Consider the following 16,501-nt stretch of genomic DNA (forward strand, 5'->3'; position numbering starts at 1 on the left):
GACATTGATAAGCAGGTTTCGTTCCCGGTCTTGTTCATCTTTTCGTAGACCATATAGGATAGCGTGTTGAATCACAATAATATTGTTATAAAGAACAGTCAAGTTGTTTATAATCGTTTTATTACTTAGGTAATAATATATTCTGTGGTACACTGGTATTTAGTATTTACATTGGTTATGTAAATCACAGTAACGTCCGTCTATAATTATTGTAGTATAGTTCAATAGTTTCAATAACTGCAGGTTTTCTATTGACTATTAAATATTAAGTAATTATATTCACTACCATCTACATATTTAAAATAGGTATTCTCTCTTCTGTATGTTATAGCCAAAAAAAAAATGGTCCCAAAGCAACTTGTTGGCATTTTTAAACGAAAAATCAAAAAATGTAAATGCATTATTTACTAACGTTTTTAAAACATTATTAGATAGTTAGAAACATTATTAGAAAAGTACAGAGTTGGTGGAAACAATTAACAAACATGTAATGGTATAGTATTGAAAAATTACAGTCACATCAGGACCAGGTATTTAATTTCACATTTAAATACCTATATATTTTATCAGATACTTTTGTGTTTTACTATATGTCTATGTAGTAATAAATAATAATATAAATTATTTGTAGAGTAACATACAAATTTAAGCAGTTTGGGGACCAAACTTTAGTTATTGAATCAATGTTTAGTTTTGAAAAAGTTAAACGTTAATAAATCGATGTTTAATTTTGAAAAATTAAGTAAAATTGTTAGAAAAATGTATTAGATTAATTTTTTTTTTTACCGCATACAGGGCAGACAGAACGAAATTATGTAACAAAAAGTAAGTTCTAACTCCATCTGATCCTGATGTCTAAAAACCTTTTCCTGAAGGTGAGGGGGGCTAGATAAATCAATTGACATATAAAGGCGCGGTGATGGTATACCCCATGACTAGAGCGCGGATTTCTATGCAATTGCATATTTTTTTCCTTTTAATATTTTTGGATTGTTGTCAGTTATCTCCACGAATCATCATAATTTGAAGCTAACGGAGAAAATTTTTTTTGCATATCTCTGCATATTTAAAGGTTATTGCATATTTTTGCATATTTTGGCAAAATTCAAAATTTATTGCATATTGAAGCGAAAATTTAAAAAAATGTATAAAATAATATTTTGTCAAGTAGAAAAATTAAAACTAAATTTCATAGTCACTAAATAATAATGTATATATATATTTATTTAAACCTTTATAAGATAAATAATCGATTACGACGTAAACTTAATCGTTCTTGCTGTGTCAGAGTCATCGACATACCGCGAAAACGTTCAGCTCGAAGATCTTTATGAAGACCCGACAATACTAAGTTGCTTCAAATATTCCCCAACAACTTCGATTGACGTCCAACGTTCGTTCTCTGTTTTTAAAAATATGTTAACCGATAAACGATACAGCTTCACAGAAGAAAAACTTGAAATGCACATGATTATTCATTTTAATAATAAATAACATTTTAAAAATAAATTAAGTTTTTCAGGAAATTCCCTAAATTTTTTTTAGGAAGTATCTATTTAAGTAATTAATTATTATAAGTTGTATTGTAAATTTTAAATAAATAAAAAATGTTTGCATATTTTTTACATATTTTTATGATTTTGACTCCATATTTTTTGCATATTTTCATGATTTTTACTGCATATTTTTTGCATATTTTCATGATTTTTACTGCATATTATATGGCATATTTCAATACTTTTAAGTGCATACAAATCCGCGCTCTACCCATGACCCACCATAAATTAATTTTAGGTTTGGTTGGACATTTTTTTTTTTGAGAGAAAGAGGATTAAACTCCCCTCCCCCCCACTATATAGGCTCATGTGCTGAACGTATATTATAGAAAAAAATTACCAATACATCACTGGCCGCCACTAGTACCTAATGGCTAATACCTATATTGTAATGTTAATACTTAATAGGTATACAGGACACAGGTATACTATATTATTATTAAAATAAAAATTATAACCCAAAGAAAATGTTTTATGGAATATGGATTGTCAGATTATTTAACTTTGATATGTATATTTTTAGATATAGTTTGTAGATTAAATTGTATTAACATTTTTGTTTAATACTTACACTTTTTCGAAACGGTTTGGTGGTTTAGCCAAAATATTATGTAGCGTGCGTTATATTTTATATTTTTATCACTGTAGCTTAAACAGTTATACACTTATACCCATAATATCTGCGGTGTGTGTTACCTATATTTAAAATTGTATTAATTATTGTATTATTTGGTAAACAAGTTCCTAGGTATAGGTACCAGCTTCCTATCTGGTGTAGGTATATTTTTATTGAACACGATATATACATTACCTATATACTATACAAAATGATTTATATACTATTTAAAGCGGGAACTGGGGAAGGCCGTAAATGCAATAAACCAGGACCGGGATGTTTTCGTTTAAGGGGCGCCAGAAATTGTTCGGTGGTCGTCAAGGTGACGCGTGCCAAGTGTTTAGACACGGATTGGCCGCTCGTGTACCCCCCTTTTAGTGGGCGGGGTCTGGGTTGGCGCTACCGTATCCGTGTAACCATCGAAAGCGTCGTGAACGTTCAGGCAGCTGTTATCCTTTACGGTCACGATCAGTCGCAGCTACGCATAGATTAACAGAGTATCTGAGTATTACAGAACCCGCACATTACATCTCACATTTCCATATCATAGGACTATCATAGGTACCTACATAAACAGGTAAGTGAATATTGGATACATATTAGATTACCTATATACCTATAATATACCTTATGCTGATTAGATATTATACCTATTACTTAATATTGATATACTATACCGGTATATAGGTACTACTATAATAGGCATATATGTGGTATAATTTATTTGAATATAATTGGCAATTGAATTCGTAAAATATTAAAATGTATACCTACATAATATAATGTGGTTGTATCGAATAATAATAATAATAAAAAAAAACAAGAAATTATCTAATCCATTATATAATAATTATTAATTATTTGTTGGTGAATTTAATAATTTATATATTTTATTAGATATTATTGTATCAGCTTTCGATTCAGATTGTAACTTTCTATAGTTCATATATTTTACTATTTTTATAAAAACTTTTTTTTGCTCTTTGCTCTTATACATATTTTTCTATTTATTGTGTGGCTCGTAAGTCTCTTCTCGTTATGGGCGCTGACCACACCGGGTTAACTATGTTGTATTTATGTATAGTATATTTTATTTTATTATTATAGATATTGTATATATTTTACTTAGTAAAAAAAATCACTTTTAAAAAGATTATTTAATTTAAACTAAACATTTATTACGCGAATTTTAAAATATTAAAATATTTTGTTCGTTTTATTGAGAATAACTAATAACTACACGTGCTACTCAAATATTCAATACATAAATACATTTACTTAACTATTCAGTACATAAATACATTTCTGAATTTCTAAATTATTACGTTTTATTAAAATGACTTATTAGGAGCCACCCACTGATGATGACACTCCTAGTATTTAAAAAAAAAATAATTATAGTTGGTGAGTAGGTCACGACACCAGTTTCTTTTCAACCTCTTTGGGATAGCAAGAAATTGGTTGATATAATTTGTTGTGATGATGGCAAATGTTTAGGTGGTAATTTAAAGACTAAATCATATTATCAATATTATATTGTAACCGTTATTGTATACGATTTTATTGCTGCAGTTCATGCATTAGTTTTCAGTAATCATTTATAAGTCTGCGTGTTTAAGTTTTGATTTGTAACATAAAATTTGTTGCATATTTTGTGATAAATTTGTAGTTTATAAACATGCAGCGCGCGCGTGCTCTAGGTGGCGCTTATATAATTTATGTCTACTGTCTAGTTATATATAACAGCATGAAAATATTTTACTAAATTTAATTTACCTACATATATAACATTTAAGAATAATAAAAAAAATATTTTCACGCAGATTAATGTTTAATGTAATCAGACAATAACTACTGTATATACCTACTACAAATAAATAAAGTATTTAAAAATAATTAAATTATGATTTATGTTACTAACCTCGTACGTAGTTTGGTTTGAATATTCAAGTGACGAAATCTAAATTAAAAATCAGTTTGTCGAAGAACAAAATAAAATTTTTTTTAGTTAATAATAATAAGTTAGGTTTTTGAATAATATAAAAGAAATCCTAAAATCCAAACGATTACTCTTAAGGTTATCCATGCTTTCAAAAATCTTCTACTTATAATAAAAACTAACCTATTGAACACTTTTCGATTTTTCAAATTCATTTTAGCAGTCATGTTTCATATTGTAATCTTATTTGTTCGACCCCTCTAGGAAAATATAAAATGACAATATTTACAAGATATAAATTGATAGAGTATTACTATAATTTTAAAATCATCATAGTCCCTTTATGGATATATATCTTCCAAACCGATATTATCACGAACCTTCTCCGTAGTCAACTTAAAAACAAGTCTTTCGAATTTCGATTTGGATACATAGATATTTTCAAAAAATCTTCTACTTAACAGTTTATAGATATACAAAATGTATAAGTAAGGTAATTAAGGCATTAAGCCGTATAGTTACGTAAAATCCGATAAGAATCAGTATTGTAATAAATTCATTACATATTAAATGCTTGGTATATGAATCAAAATATATATAATAAAAATATAAATATTAATAATATTAATTATATCTGTATAGTATAAAATCAGTAAGATAATATTGAGCCCGCTAGTTGCTAAGTACGTTATTAGAGAAAAATAAACGTAGATATGCTTTAGTTTTGTATTCTTGATTGCATATATCATAGTATTATAGTAATAACGATAGTTAGAGAAAACAAATAATATGTTTAGGTATATAAATATTATATATTTATACGAAAGGACAAACGATAATATAGATTATAGATGGAGAAGGGATGAGATGATGATGAGGTGGTGGTGGTGGTGGTGGTGGACGGTGGTTGCTGTATGAATATCATAGTATAGTCAGTATAGAAGAAGAGAGGTTGTGGCAACAGCCAACGGGATGTATTATAAAATGTATAATAATAATATGAAATATAAGGCGTTAAACCAATTATTAAAGTCACCGAACGACGACGACGTTCGCGGCTTCGAAACGACGATAAGTACACACGCACACATATGCGCATTACGCACCGGTCCTTTTGTGGGAGACACCGCCACCGTTTACATATTATTATTGTAAACAATTCATCCGTGCGAACGGGACGACTGCAAGGGGTTTGCGCACGCGCGTTTAACACGGGATTACGGGCGATGATGATAACAATAATATAACAACACGGCGGCGGTAGTAGCATTATTATTATTATTACATTTATTATGCGTATGCATTCGCGTGTGTGGTTGCGCGTGTGTGCCACCGAGGCGATCTCGTCGAAGTCGACGCGCAGCGACCGATGTGATAAAGGCATCTCTCTCGGGAGACTTGACGCGCGCCGCCCGAGGATGTCAATGATACGGTCCGGGGCACATCGCATCGCACAGTACTGCTCCGCACGCGCGCCGGCGGGGGGATCCGCCCGGGTCAACCGGACCGTGGCCGCCGCCACTGCGGACGCGCTCACGCGCTGTTCACGCGTACTTAACGCCGCCGACCGAAATGTGTTATAAATTATGGTTTATATATATATATATATGAATGTATACGATTTGTCTGCAGATCATCACATGTATAATATATAATATATTGCATATAACGTAGACTGTAAAGCATGTCAGCGTGTGACATATTTATGTCCGCTCCGACAAAAAGACCTGCAATGTGATATTATATTTATGTACGCGTTTATAAGTCCGGGGGGAATCGATTTCGATTTCAATGGTTATTAAACTCACAGATCGTTTCCCTGCTACGTGCAGTACAATTCTGTTCAAGTATTTATATGAACTATATAATAATATTATGCGTACCTAAAAAAAAATATATATTTTTATGTTGAATTATACTATTAATACTATAACAAAATTGTGATATTATCGTACCCCTACCTAGGTTAGGTTAAGTTATTAACCTGCGGGTCTTAGGTGCTTGAATTGGGCGTACCGAAGGGGCAAGTGGTCCTTCTTTTTAAAAAATATTTTTGCGTGGGTACCCTCATAATATATTATATCCAAATCAATAGACATTTAAAGATTCGGATTTCAGATATAGCTATAGGTACGCACATTTTTTTTGCACTTTTACGTCTCTCTTCTATTTTTTTCCTAATTTAAGTACTGTGGCTACGGCCTACGACAGTACGACCTACTATATTAAATATTAACAAAGCATTATACACGTTATAAACTTATAATATATGTCGCATTCAGTGCATAATGAAAATTTTAATGAAATGGAAACCATTATTTTACACCTTGTGTAATTTTTTTTTAATTTGCACCACCTGTATGTGTAATTCATATGGTCATCAAATAAATAAAATGTGTACTTGTTTTCAGTGGCTTAGGCATGATGGGGGATGTCCAAAACATGTATACTGTAGTTTTATTGAATTTAGGCTTTGATATTTGGTTAAAAATAAGACATGGACCCCCCACAGATACAGCCTTAAGTGTAAGTTAAAAAAAAATTAAGTGTAAAATAATGATTTCCATTACACGAAATGGATACAATATCTCACGATATTTCGTGAAAAGTTCGATTACACTACCTGTATGTAAATGTGACATAGTAATATATATTCTATATTATACACAAATATTGTGGCTTTTAATATTTTACTAGAATTATTTATTAAAACTAAGGTAATAGTTAATTTGTATTCACAGTTAATAATGATTAATTAACGAAATCTTTTTTTAGATGAGTTATTGGAATACTATAGATGAAGACATTTTTAAATAAAACGTCAACAGAAGTTACGTCAGAAACTAAAAGAAGTGCTTGAATATAATATCATTTTGGTACATTTCCAGTACGTCATTACCTATAAAACATTATGCCACATACTGGTAAGCATTAGTTTCATAATATGAATGTATTATATACATAATACCTATATATTATATGGATTATAATTTTAAAATTTCGTGTGTAATTAAATAGACAAACTATAATGATGAGTGATGACATTATTAAATCTAGTTTAATCATATTTAAACTATTCGATATCAGTTACCTATCTAAATTTCAATATTTCAATTAAAACTTTGTTAAAGCATAATATCAATATACGTATATATTATACTATTATAGTCATATATTAATAATTTAATTTGTAGTTGTACCTATATTGACGGCTATTGTTATTTGTTAAACCCATAACAACTTTTTTAAATTTCCAGTAAAGGTGTTTTCTTCTAAAATGTAATTGGTTAATTATTTATTTTTGTCATTTTAATGTTTACCCTTAATTATTTTACAACCGGCAGTCCACTTGCAGCGGCATTAAATGTTGAAAGTATAATATAAACGCGGCACGTGCACCTGAATATTTAAGGCTGCACTAATAAGGCAAAAATTCTTAAATACTTACATACACACGTATAATTATACAACATAATATAATTATAATTGTATACGTGATACGAACGAAAAACTGGTTACGTAACATCCATGTATAATATATTTCGTTCGGTTGTGTGCGGATATAAATCAATTATGTGCAGATCGTCGTACACTATTTAGGTATATAAAACACTATGTCTCACGCAGAACGCACTGCAAAGAATTGAATGACGATAAATACCGGGAGCCAAGTCGGGACATCTGCTTGTTTCTACCTAGGTGTTAATGGGCGGTAGTTTTGTGAAATTACAGGGTCGCATCATTTTCACCGGCTCGGATCCGCCCCAAACCGCCAGAAGGTCTTCCAATCGACCAAACTCGATGCACTATATCACATTATATTATGCACGCTATATACCGAAATTGTATTCCTTTTTACCGCAGGTTAGGTTAGGTTTTGATTCCCCACAAACGCCAGAGAATAATGAGGATCGAAGAGTGTCGTAATGTTTTTATTTTTTCAACACGAATGTCTTGGGCACAATGTAGTACATCACCGCGTGCCGTGTCGACGAGTGTTTATTACACTCTTGATTTGTGGGTAAATTTAACGCATTTAAAATTTCATTATACCCTCCTACCCACATTTCGAGATTATTTCACTTTCAATCCAACATACATTTTTTTTGCTATAGCAGGCTGGGAGTTTGTAATTTGCGCCATTACAGGTAGTCGAAAGTAGTGTTTGTAATTTGCACCACCCTCAGGTAGTCCAAAATAGGAATCGTAATTTGCACCAAAACTAAAATCGATTATTTTTTCTATAGTATCTCGATAGTACCAACTTACAAGTTTCTATATCCTAATATAATTTAGCTTAGTTTTTATTTATAAAATAGCTGAGCTTATACACATATTGTAGTAAGTTTATATAAAATCGTATTATTATAAATATAAAAAAAGTTAGTCAATTAAAATAATTATATATAAGATTAAAAAAAAAACAAATGTATACAATATAGTTTTCGATAAAGATGTCTATTATCCTATAAAACTTTAGCTTAGTTTTTATTTATAAAATAGCTGAGCTTATACACATATTGTTGTAAGTTATACAACTAATTATATGTAAAATTATTTTAATTGGCCAATTTTTTTTTATATTCATAATAATACGATTTTATATAAACTTACAACAATATATACAACAACTTGTAAGTTGGTACTATATCGAGATACTATCGAAAAAATAATCGATTTTAATTTTGGTGCAAATTACAATTCCTATTTCTTACTATCTGAGGATGGTGTAAATTACATATCCTTATTTTGGTGCAAATTACAAACGCATTTTAAAAAAATGGTGCAAATTACACATGTTGTATATATTTTGGGTCAATTTTGGTGCAGGCTATATCGTTATTTTTGATTTTTACATATAGAAATTACAAAAGAAATTAGCTTTAGGCTTTCAGTATAAATAGCTGATTAAACGTATTTTTTCACACTGATCAATTATATATTATTATTATTATCATATAGAGTATAATAATACCTAATATTATAATATTTCAAATAATATATAATATATTAAGATATAACCTAGGTTAGCAACATTATGTGATGTGGTGTATAATTAGATTACAGTATATGATTAATGATGACTGCAGCTGGTTTTAGAAATAATCTTTCAACAATTGAGGTTTAGATATTTTTCTGAAAAATTAAGACACGCAATTATATACCTATAATAGCCAACAATAAGAAACTATTTCACTGCAAGATCGTTATTATTTAAATCTTATTATGATATATAATATATTACGCATGGTATATTTTTTATACTACAAATGTAATCTATCAAATAAGTGTCTAAAGGAAAATATATATTATTAGATCGTATATAGGTACAGTAGGTACATAAATGTATCTGAATTCTGCAGGTAGCAGCTATACCGCAAATACGGTACCTACCGCTAGGTATATTAATAACCAATTACCCATATAGTCTATAAAATATTACTTATACATTATATAATTGATAAATTAATAATTATTGAATCACATTACAGGTCAAGCTGGCGTTAACCAATTAGGTGGTGTATTTGTCAACGGTCGCCCATTGCCCGACTACGTTAGAAGGCGTATAGTACAGCTAGCTCTGTTAGGTGTGCGCCCATGTGATATATCTCGACAACTTCTGGTTTCACATGGATGTGTGTCGAAAATCCTAACTAGATTTTACGAAACAGGCTCCATACGGCCAGGTTCGATCGGTGGTGCTGGATTACAAAAAAACAAGGTACACATACGCGTTAGGTTACGTAGTTTTGCATGGTATCGAATAATCTTGTTAAAAAAAAACCGTAAATTGTTATTTGTAGCAGTTAAGCCCAGAGTGCAATAGATTGATATCCGTACAATACTCTCGTATATAATATATAGCCATATAGGTAATAGGTACATACATTCTTTCAAAAGTGGGTAGGTATTAACAACACGAGTTAAAAAATCAAATTTAAGTTAAAATGTATTGATTTTATAATGATGTGTGTTTTTTGTTTTTTTTTGTCTGTGCACACGGTAAGTGGTCGAATTAATGCTTCGATTTTCAACTCCCGTATCTTTTCTGGTGGGAAAGCGAAAAGTTGGTACTTTTGAGAGGTAAAATTCAATGTAGTTTTCAAAAGCGCCAGGGAAAAAAAATCAAGGAAAAACTGAAATTTTTACGCAATACCAGTTTTTGATAAAATAAATTTTGTATTTTTGATGTAACTTAAAAAAAAAGTAACTGTATAGATTCATGAAATGTTCACTGAATGATTATATTGGCATTTTTTCGGTTTTTTTTTTTATATTGAGCTTAAGCCCGGCAACTATGGCTATTAGCTGTTTTTTTGTTATTTGTAGGGAGGGGAACGATTGGTTGAAACTCGTGTGTTTTTTAGGTTTGGCAGAATTTAAATTGGGTACCCGCAAGGCTGGGCATTAAGATGATGTCAGCGCACTATTTGTTTTCTCTCTCTGGCCCCCGCGCAACATGTACAAAACGCATTAACGCAGAATTATTTTTCTATGTTTTTAAGTAATCTTAGAGTAAAATCACCTATCACAAAAAAGATAGAGAATAATATTTTTGAGGGAATGACATATCGATTTTATATTTTATTGTTATTTGACTTTGTATTTGACTTTCAAAATAAACAAAAAAATGCTGTACATTTAAATGTTGTTTAAATTGTTTTGAGACAATATTTAGACAAATCTCTATCTTTTTTGTGATAGGTGATTTTACTCTAAGATTACTTAAAAATATAGAAAAAATGATTCTGCGTAAATGCGTTTTGTCTATGTTGCGCGTGGGCCAGAGAGAGAAAACAAATAGTGTGCTGATATCCTCTTAACGAGTTAAAAAGTTAATTTAATTTAAACTTTTTAACTTAACTATAATTATTTTTGGCTTTTAATTAACTTAACTATTAACTTACTAAATTTCTTTTTTAATTAACGTGAAATTAACGAATTGATTTTTCATCTTAAGAAGTAAGTTAAGTTAATTTATTTTTTTTTTAATTTTATTATATTTCACTATTTCAGTCTATTTTGTTTTCATGTCAAAAAATTTGTACCATGAATTAATTAAAGTTAAAAATCTATATCATTCGAATCTAACTTATATGGAAATACTGTATAAAGTATAAACACTAATATAGTCTATATAATTTAGTTTTGGGTTGGAAAAAAAATAAGTACGTATAAACAAATTAATGCTGTATAGCTATTCATCGTCCATCAATAACGAACAATTTATTATATTAAATTGTCACTAAAAGCTATATAGGCTGTTTTCAAATATATATATTTATAAATATCCTATATAGAGCCAAGGCTATGAGCCTATGGCTGTTGCACTTGTGGTCAAAAAACAAGGGGGTCGAACCAGTTCGAAACAAGAAGATGCATATGTAAAGCTTCTAGAATTATATATGCAACTCTAAATATGGGGGCTTTTTGAGGCTTCAAAATATGTCTGTAGTCTGTGAAGAGTCTTCTTGAGATATAATATCACCGTATTGGCGTATTTCGTTTCGGCTGTGTGGTTAATGGTTATATCGTTAACACAATACACGAAATAGTTTAAAATATTCAACTACTCCACCGTGGGGCGTACTGGCGTAGCTGGCTAGTTGGTTATTCAAATATGATTGTATTAGGTATATTATGCGACTATGTTCTATTAATACCTAGTGAAATCGTTTTATCTAAACAATATTATTTAATTTAGTGAATAACAAGAACATTTGGAACATGGATCACACGGTTCCGTTTAACCTTAAAGCCAGATTCACAGCTATGTCGTGTGTCGTGTCGTGCGTGGGCGTGGTGACTATATATGGTTACAACTGCAGGTAACCATATTAGTTTAAAAGTTGAGCTGTAGTCGATTCTTGGTATACTCAGTTGTAACTTGGTTGTTACACGATACCAATAAAGTACCGTCCAATCAGAATGCGATTTGATCGACATGACACACTACGCAACTGTGGGTCCGGCTTTACTCGTGTCGTGTACTCGTGTGCCTAATATCGTTTTCTGAATGGCCGTTGTAATCGTGGTATCGTTCACTAACCATATGATCTACCGAGAATTTCCAGAGTTGGGGGCTGAGCTCAATTTTTGGACACACATGGCACGTCGAACGACGTGAACCCACGACTTACCTAAATCAAAAATGTAAACGACATTTCATTTACTAACCACATGTACCTATCTATACCACATTATAATATGCTGTATACCTACCATTTATTTATTTATTTATTATTAATATATGGAGCAAAACTCCATTTAAAATATATATAAAAATATGACAGTTATATAAAACATATTTATAAACAAATAAATCAATATCTTTTTATAATTTAGACAACACAAGGTCATTTTTCAAAGAAAAGTACCAGATGCTGCAAACAAGACGTATCAAACAGAATGACCGGATCTCTAAATGCACCTTCTCCGATACGCAACCTACCTTGGATACATCCTTTAGGTAAAATATTAATTATAAAATTCTATTGATTAAATTAATACGCTATGAATTATTAAATTACATTTAATTTAGTATTGTAGGAACGCGTATTAACTATACACAATAATAATATGATTTTCGTCTTATTTGTGGTTGACTATATAACGTGCGATATAATATGTTTCGTTAAAAAAAAAACTTAAAATATATGTTTAATGGCAAAATATGTTATTACAACATATTAATATATTATAATATACAGATATAGGTACAGAATGTAATATTTTTTATACAGAAAATATTATTGATATTTAAAATAATTGTAATTTTTTGAAATTTTCTTTTTTACATTAGGATAAAACGCACGTTCTAGTAGTTGTAAACATTTTATATTGTACTTATTTTTTCAATTTTAGATTCTGAGCGGAGCGATGAATGTGTTGATTTTAAAATAGTTGTGTTATATTTTTTAAATTATTTTTATTTTTTTATTTACATGATAAGTAGTCGAAATAATGCTTCGATTTTCAGTATCTTTTCCAGTGGGAAAGTGAATCTAGTTGGTGCATCGGGGAGGTAAAAATTCGCAGTAGTTTTCAAAACAACAGGAAAAAAAAATTAAGGATAAACAGGAATTAAGACGTTTTTTGTGCAACTCTAAAAAAAATTACAGTAATAATACATGAAATTATCACCGAATGTTTATATATTAGCTTTTTTTTATCAGCATACAATTTTCAAAATATTTTGACTCTGTTGAACTATTTATCAACATATGAAATTTTTGATTATTATTAGTTTTAGATTCTGAGCGGAGCGATGGATGTATTGATTTTACAATAATGTGTGTTTTTTTAAAAATTGTTTTTGTCTGTCATCACCTTTTAGGACAGTAAAATTGCTTAGATTTTCTTCAACAGTATCTTATCTGAGAGTAAAGTGAATCTAGTTGGTACTTTGGGAGGTCAAATGTTAACAGTCAATTATTTTCAAAAACGCTGGGAAAAACAAAAGAAACATTTCGACATTTGAAGTTTCTGGACTTTTCGATTCTCCGTGAAGTAAATTCTTGGCTGAATTATTATAGGTTCATACTAGACTTACGTTTATACTCAAATAAGAGTAGTCGGCCTAATTACGACTATAAAATATTACTATTAAAATATTATTTTTATTTTTCTAGTCCAGGACTTACGTTGGTATCTCTTCCATACTGGTCATTTACAGTAGTGAAACAGACTTAAAATTAAATGTTTTTTTTTGCAAATGTTCACTTATCGTCTATCATTTGATAACACATTCCACGCATTATCTCAATATTACTATAGTGGATATTCACTCGATTTCTCATGTAGCGGTTGCGGTTTTGTTATTTTATTGTTATTGAAAAACGAATGACTATGAAAATTTTACTGAATGTTTATATTTTCATTTTCTATACACCATAACATTTTGATAATATTTTGACTCTTTTTGAGCTGTTTACGGACATTATCAGTTTTCAGTTTTTTTATTTTTTTTTTCTATAAATATCAATAAAATTTTATTTGTTGGGTAAAAAAGCGTGAAAATTTAATGCAAAGCTGATATATTGTTACAATAGCACTTGAAAAATATTATAAATACTTATGCACACATTTTTTTATAAGCATTTAAATTCAAACATCGACAAAATTTATCAAATTTAAAATTTAATAATTATTTTGTAGTTAAAAATTTATAAAATGTTCAACTTTTATAGCTTAGGATTGAAAATTTAAAACAAGGTTCACGTAAATAGGTTATAAGTAAATTACTTTATTCGCTATATATCATCAAATATACACTTAGTAATATCACTTTTCGCTTGGCCAAAAACTTAAAAAATATAATTCAAATCTCCTCGTTAGTTGTTATTAGTGGAAATTAAAAAAAAAAGCTAAGCGTAATCCACAATAGTTTTTTTTATGAATGTCTGAAGTTAGAATTTTGAATTTATTTGAAGTTCAAGGTTAGACGAAATTAGATATTTAAACGAAGAATAACGATTTTAGTTTTGTGTTGTAATTTAAATATATTATTCATAGGTACCTATACTTGAAATGTCTAAAGTATATTATTATTTATTAAATACAAATAATATTAATTTAATTTACTCCGGTAGTCGTATTAATAATAACAATATACCTAAATGTAGTATAAAAATATATTCTAGGCTGACAAACCATCTCTTCTCGCAGAATCGTTTTTCGTGTACAATGATATTATTTAACACCATCCATTACAGTGACCTACTTGTCACATACTGTACAGCAGAGCGACACCCACTTATCCACTTTTTTATCTTATGATGTTTTTCGATAAACCCGCCTTATATAAATTGTTGATCCTGTAGTATAACCTTAAGATTTTAATACATATATCATTATTCATAATATTTATTCTCTATTTAATATAATTTTAGCCTTTTCGGATATGTGTAAAAATTCGTTTAGAGCATATACCCAATCATCATTCTGTGCCATATTTTAATTTTTTTCTGCAATTATTTATTATAGTTTTTATATTATTTTTCGGAAATTATAATTAGGTATATAGGTAGTATAATAAATTATAATAAATGAATAAATAAACACTGTTGTAACTTATTTTATATTGATTTAAACCCAAAATATGGTTTTTATACGAGTGTATTTTATCGAACTTTTTGCGATTTTCGGTGCATAATATATAAACGCATATAGTTTTAGGAGCATATTTTGTAATTGTTTAGTGCATATAAATCCAGGGTCCAAGTATTTAACGCTATACAATTTACCAATTTATTGAACTAAACGAATACAAATTAATATTAAATTTATAGACTTGTACTACGAACGAATCCACCAACACATTCACGAAAACGGACCGGCGAGCGTCGCTGGCGGTCCGTCGAACGGCCAACCAGCGCTGCCTGGCCCGAAGAAGCCGCATACACCTTACACCATCGAAGAGATATTGAAACCCACGGCTCCGCGGCCGCGGCCACCATCGCCGTGTGGCTTACTCGTGGACGGAGTGTGCACGTGTGGACTCACTGCAGGTAACGTTGTGTCGGCGGCGTTTTACGTCGATGTGCAGCAGCAGCAGCAACAGCAGCAACAGCAATTTATATGCAGTCAGCCGCTGCATCGTTATTGAAACAACTCGTACACACCCACCTATACCTATCCCCACCTACCTATTTTGTTTATTTTTAAAATTTTTTTCTGATATTATTGTGTCCGTGACGAATAAAAAATGTTTAACGTAAGTTTAAGCTATATGTACATAATTGTTATTGAATCGGTATTGTACCTATATGTATAAAGGACAAAGGTATACTATGTATTTATGTGTGCAGCGTGTTTGTAAATAAAATATAAGTTCATTTTGGCGCTATATATGACTGTATATTTCTATAGAAATCAAAGTGAATTCATTTTGATATAAGTGCATGGCAATAACTCGCTCAGAATAAATAAAAAACAAATTCACTTGGTGAAAGATTAAAATCCAATGGCCAAATTAGTGTATTATTATATTTTGGTAATTGGTATAGCATATAGTCTACAAGTACATATCTCTATTCTAATATAGTATACTACATCATCGTTAGCATTTTTTCATTCCAGAAATATTTTATAAACTACCAATACCTATATGACCTGCAGACGTACAGTTTATCCCAATAAGGAAGAGGAGCTCCCTAATCCCCTGATGGCCTGATATATTGTGTAGGTACCTATAATATAAATAGTAAATACACACAATATATCAAGATATCTAACTGTATAGTATATAGTACCATGTATGCATTTATGTGATTATTTGACATGAATATTTTTCATAGGGGTAGCTAACAATATAAAACCATTTTGTTGAAAAAAACCTACCTAAATACAGACTAATTTGAAATCATCTCAATTCACTGTGAGATTTTA

General features: G+C 29.9%; 1 protein-coding gene across 1 annotated transcript; it reads left to right on the plus strand.

The window, feature by feature from the left end:
- Positions 1–2,603: 2,603 nt before the first annotated feature.
- LOC132950925 (uncharacterized) lies at positions 2,604–15,974 on the plus strand. Its single transcript, XM_061022553.1, has 5 exons — positions 2,604–2,749; positions 6,887–7,035; positions 9,604–9,833; positions 12,458–12,581; positions 15,403–15,974. Exons 2-5 carry the CDS (start codon positions 7,023–7,025, stop codon positions 15,717–15,719), a joined length of 684 nt encoding a protein of 227 aa, XP_060878536.1. The 5' UTR covers positions 2,604–2,749; positions 6,887–7,022; the 3' UTR covers positions 15,720–15,974.
- Positions 15,975–16,501: the final 527 nt, after the last annotated feature.

The sequence above is a fragment of the Metopolophium dirhodum genome, chromosome 8 (genome assembly GCF_019925205.1).
Source record: "Metopolophium dirhodum isolate CAU chromosome 8, ASM1992520v1, whole genome shotgun sequence".
NCBI lineage: Eukaryota > Metazoa > Arthropoda > Insecta > Hemiptera > Aphididae > Metopolophium > Metopolophium dirhodum.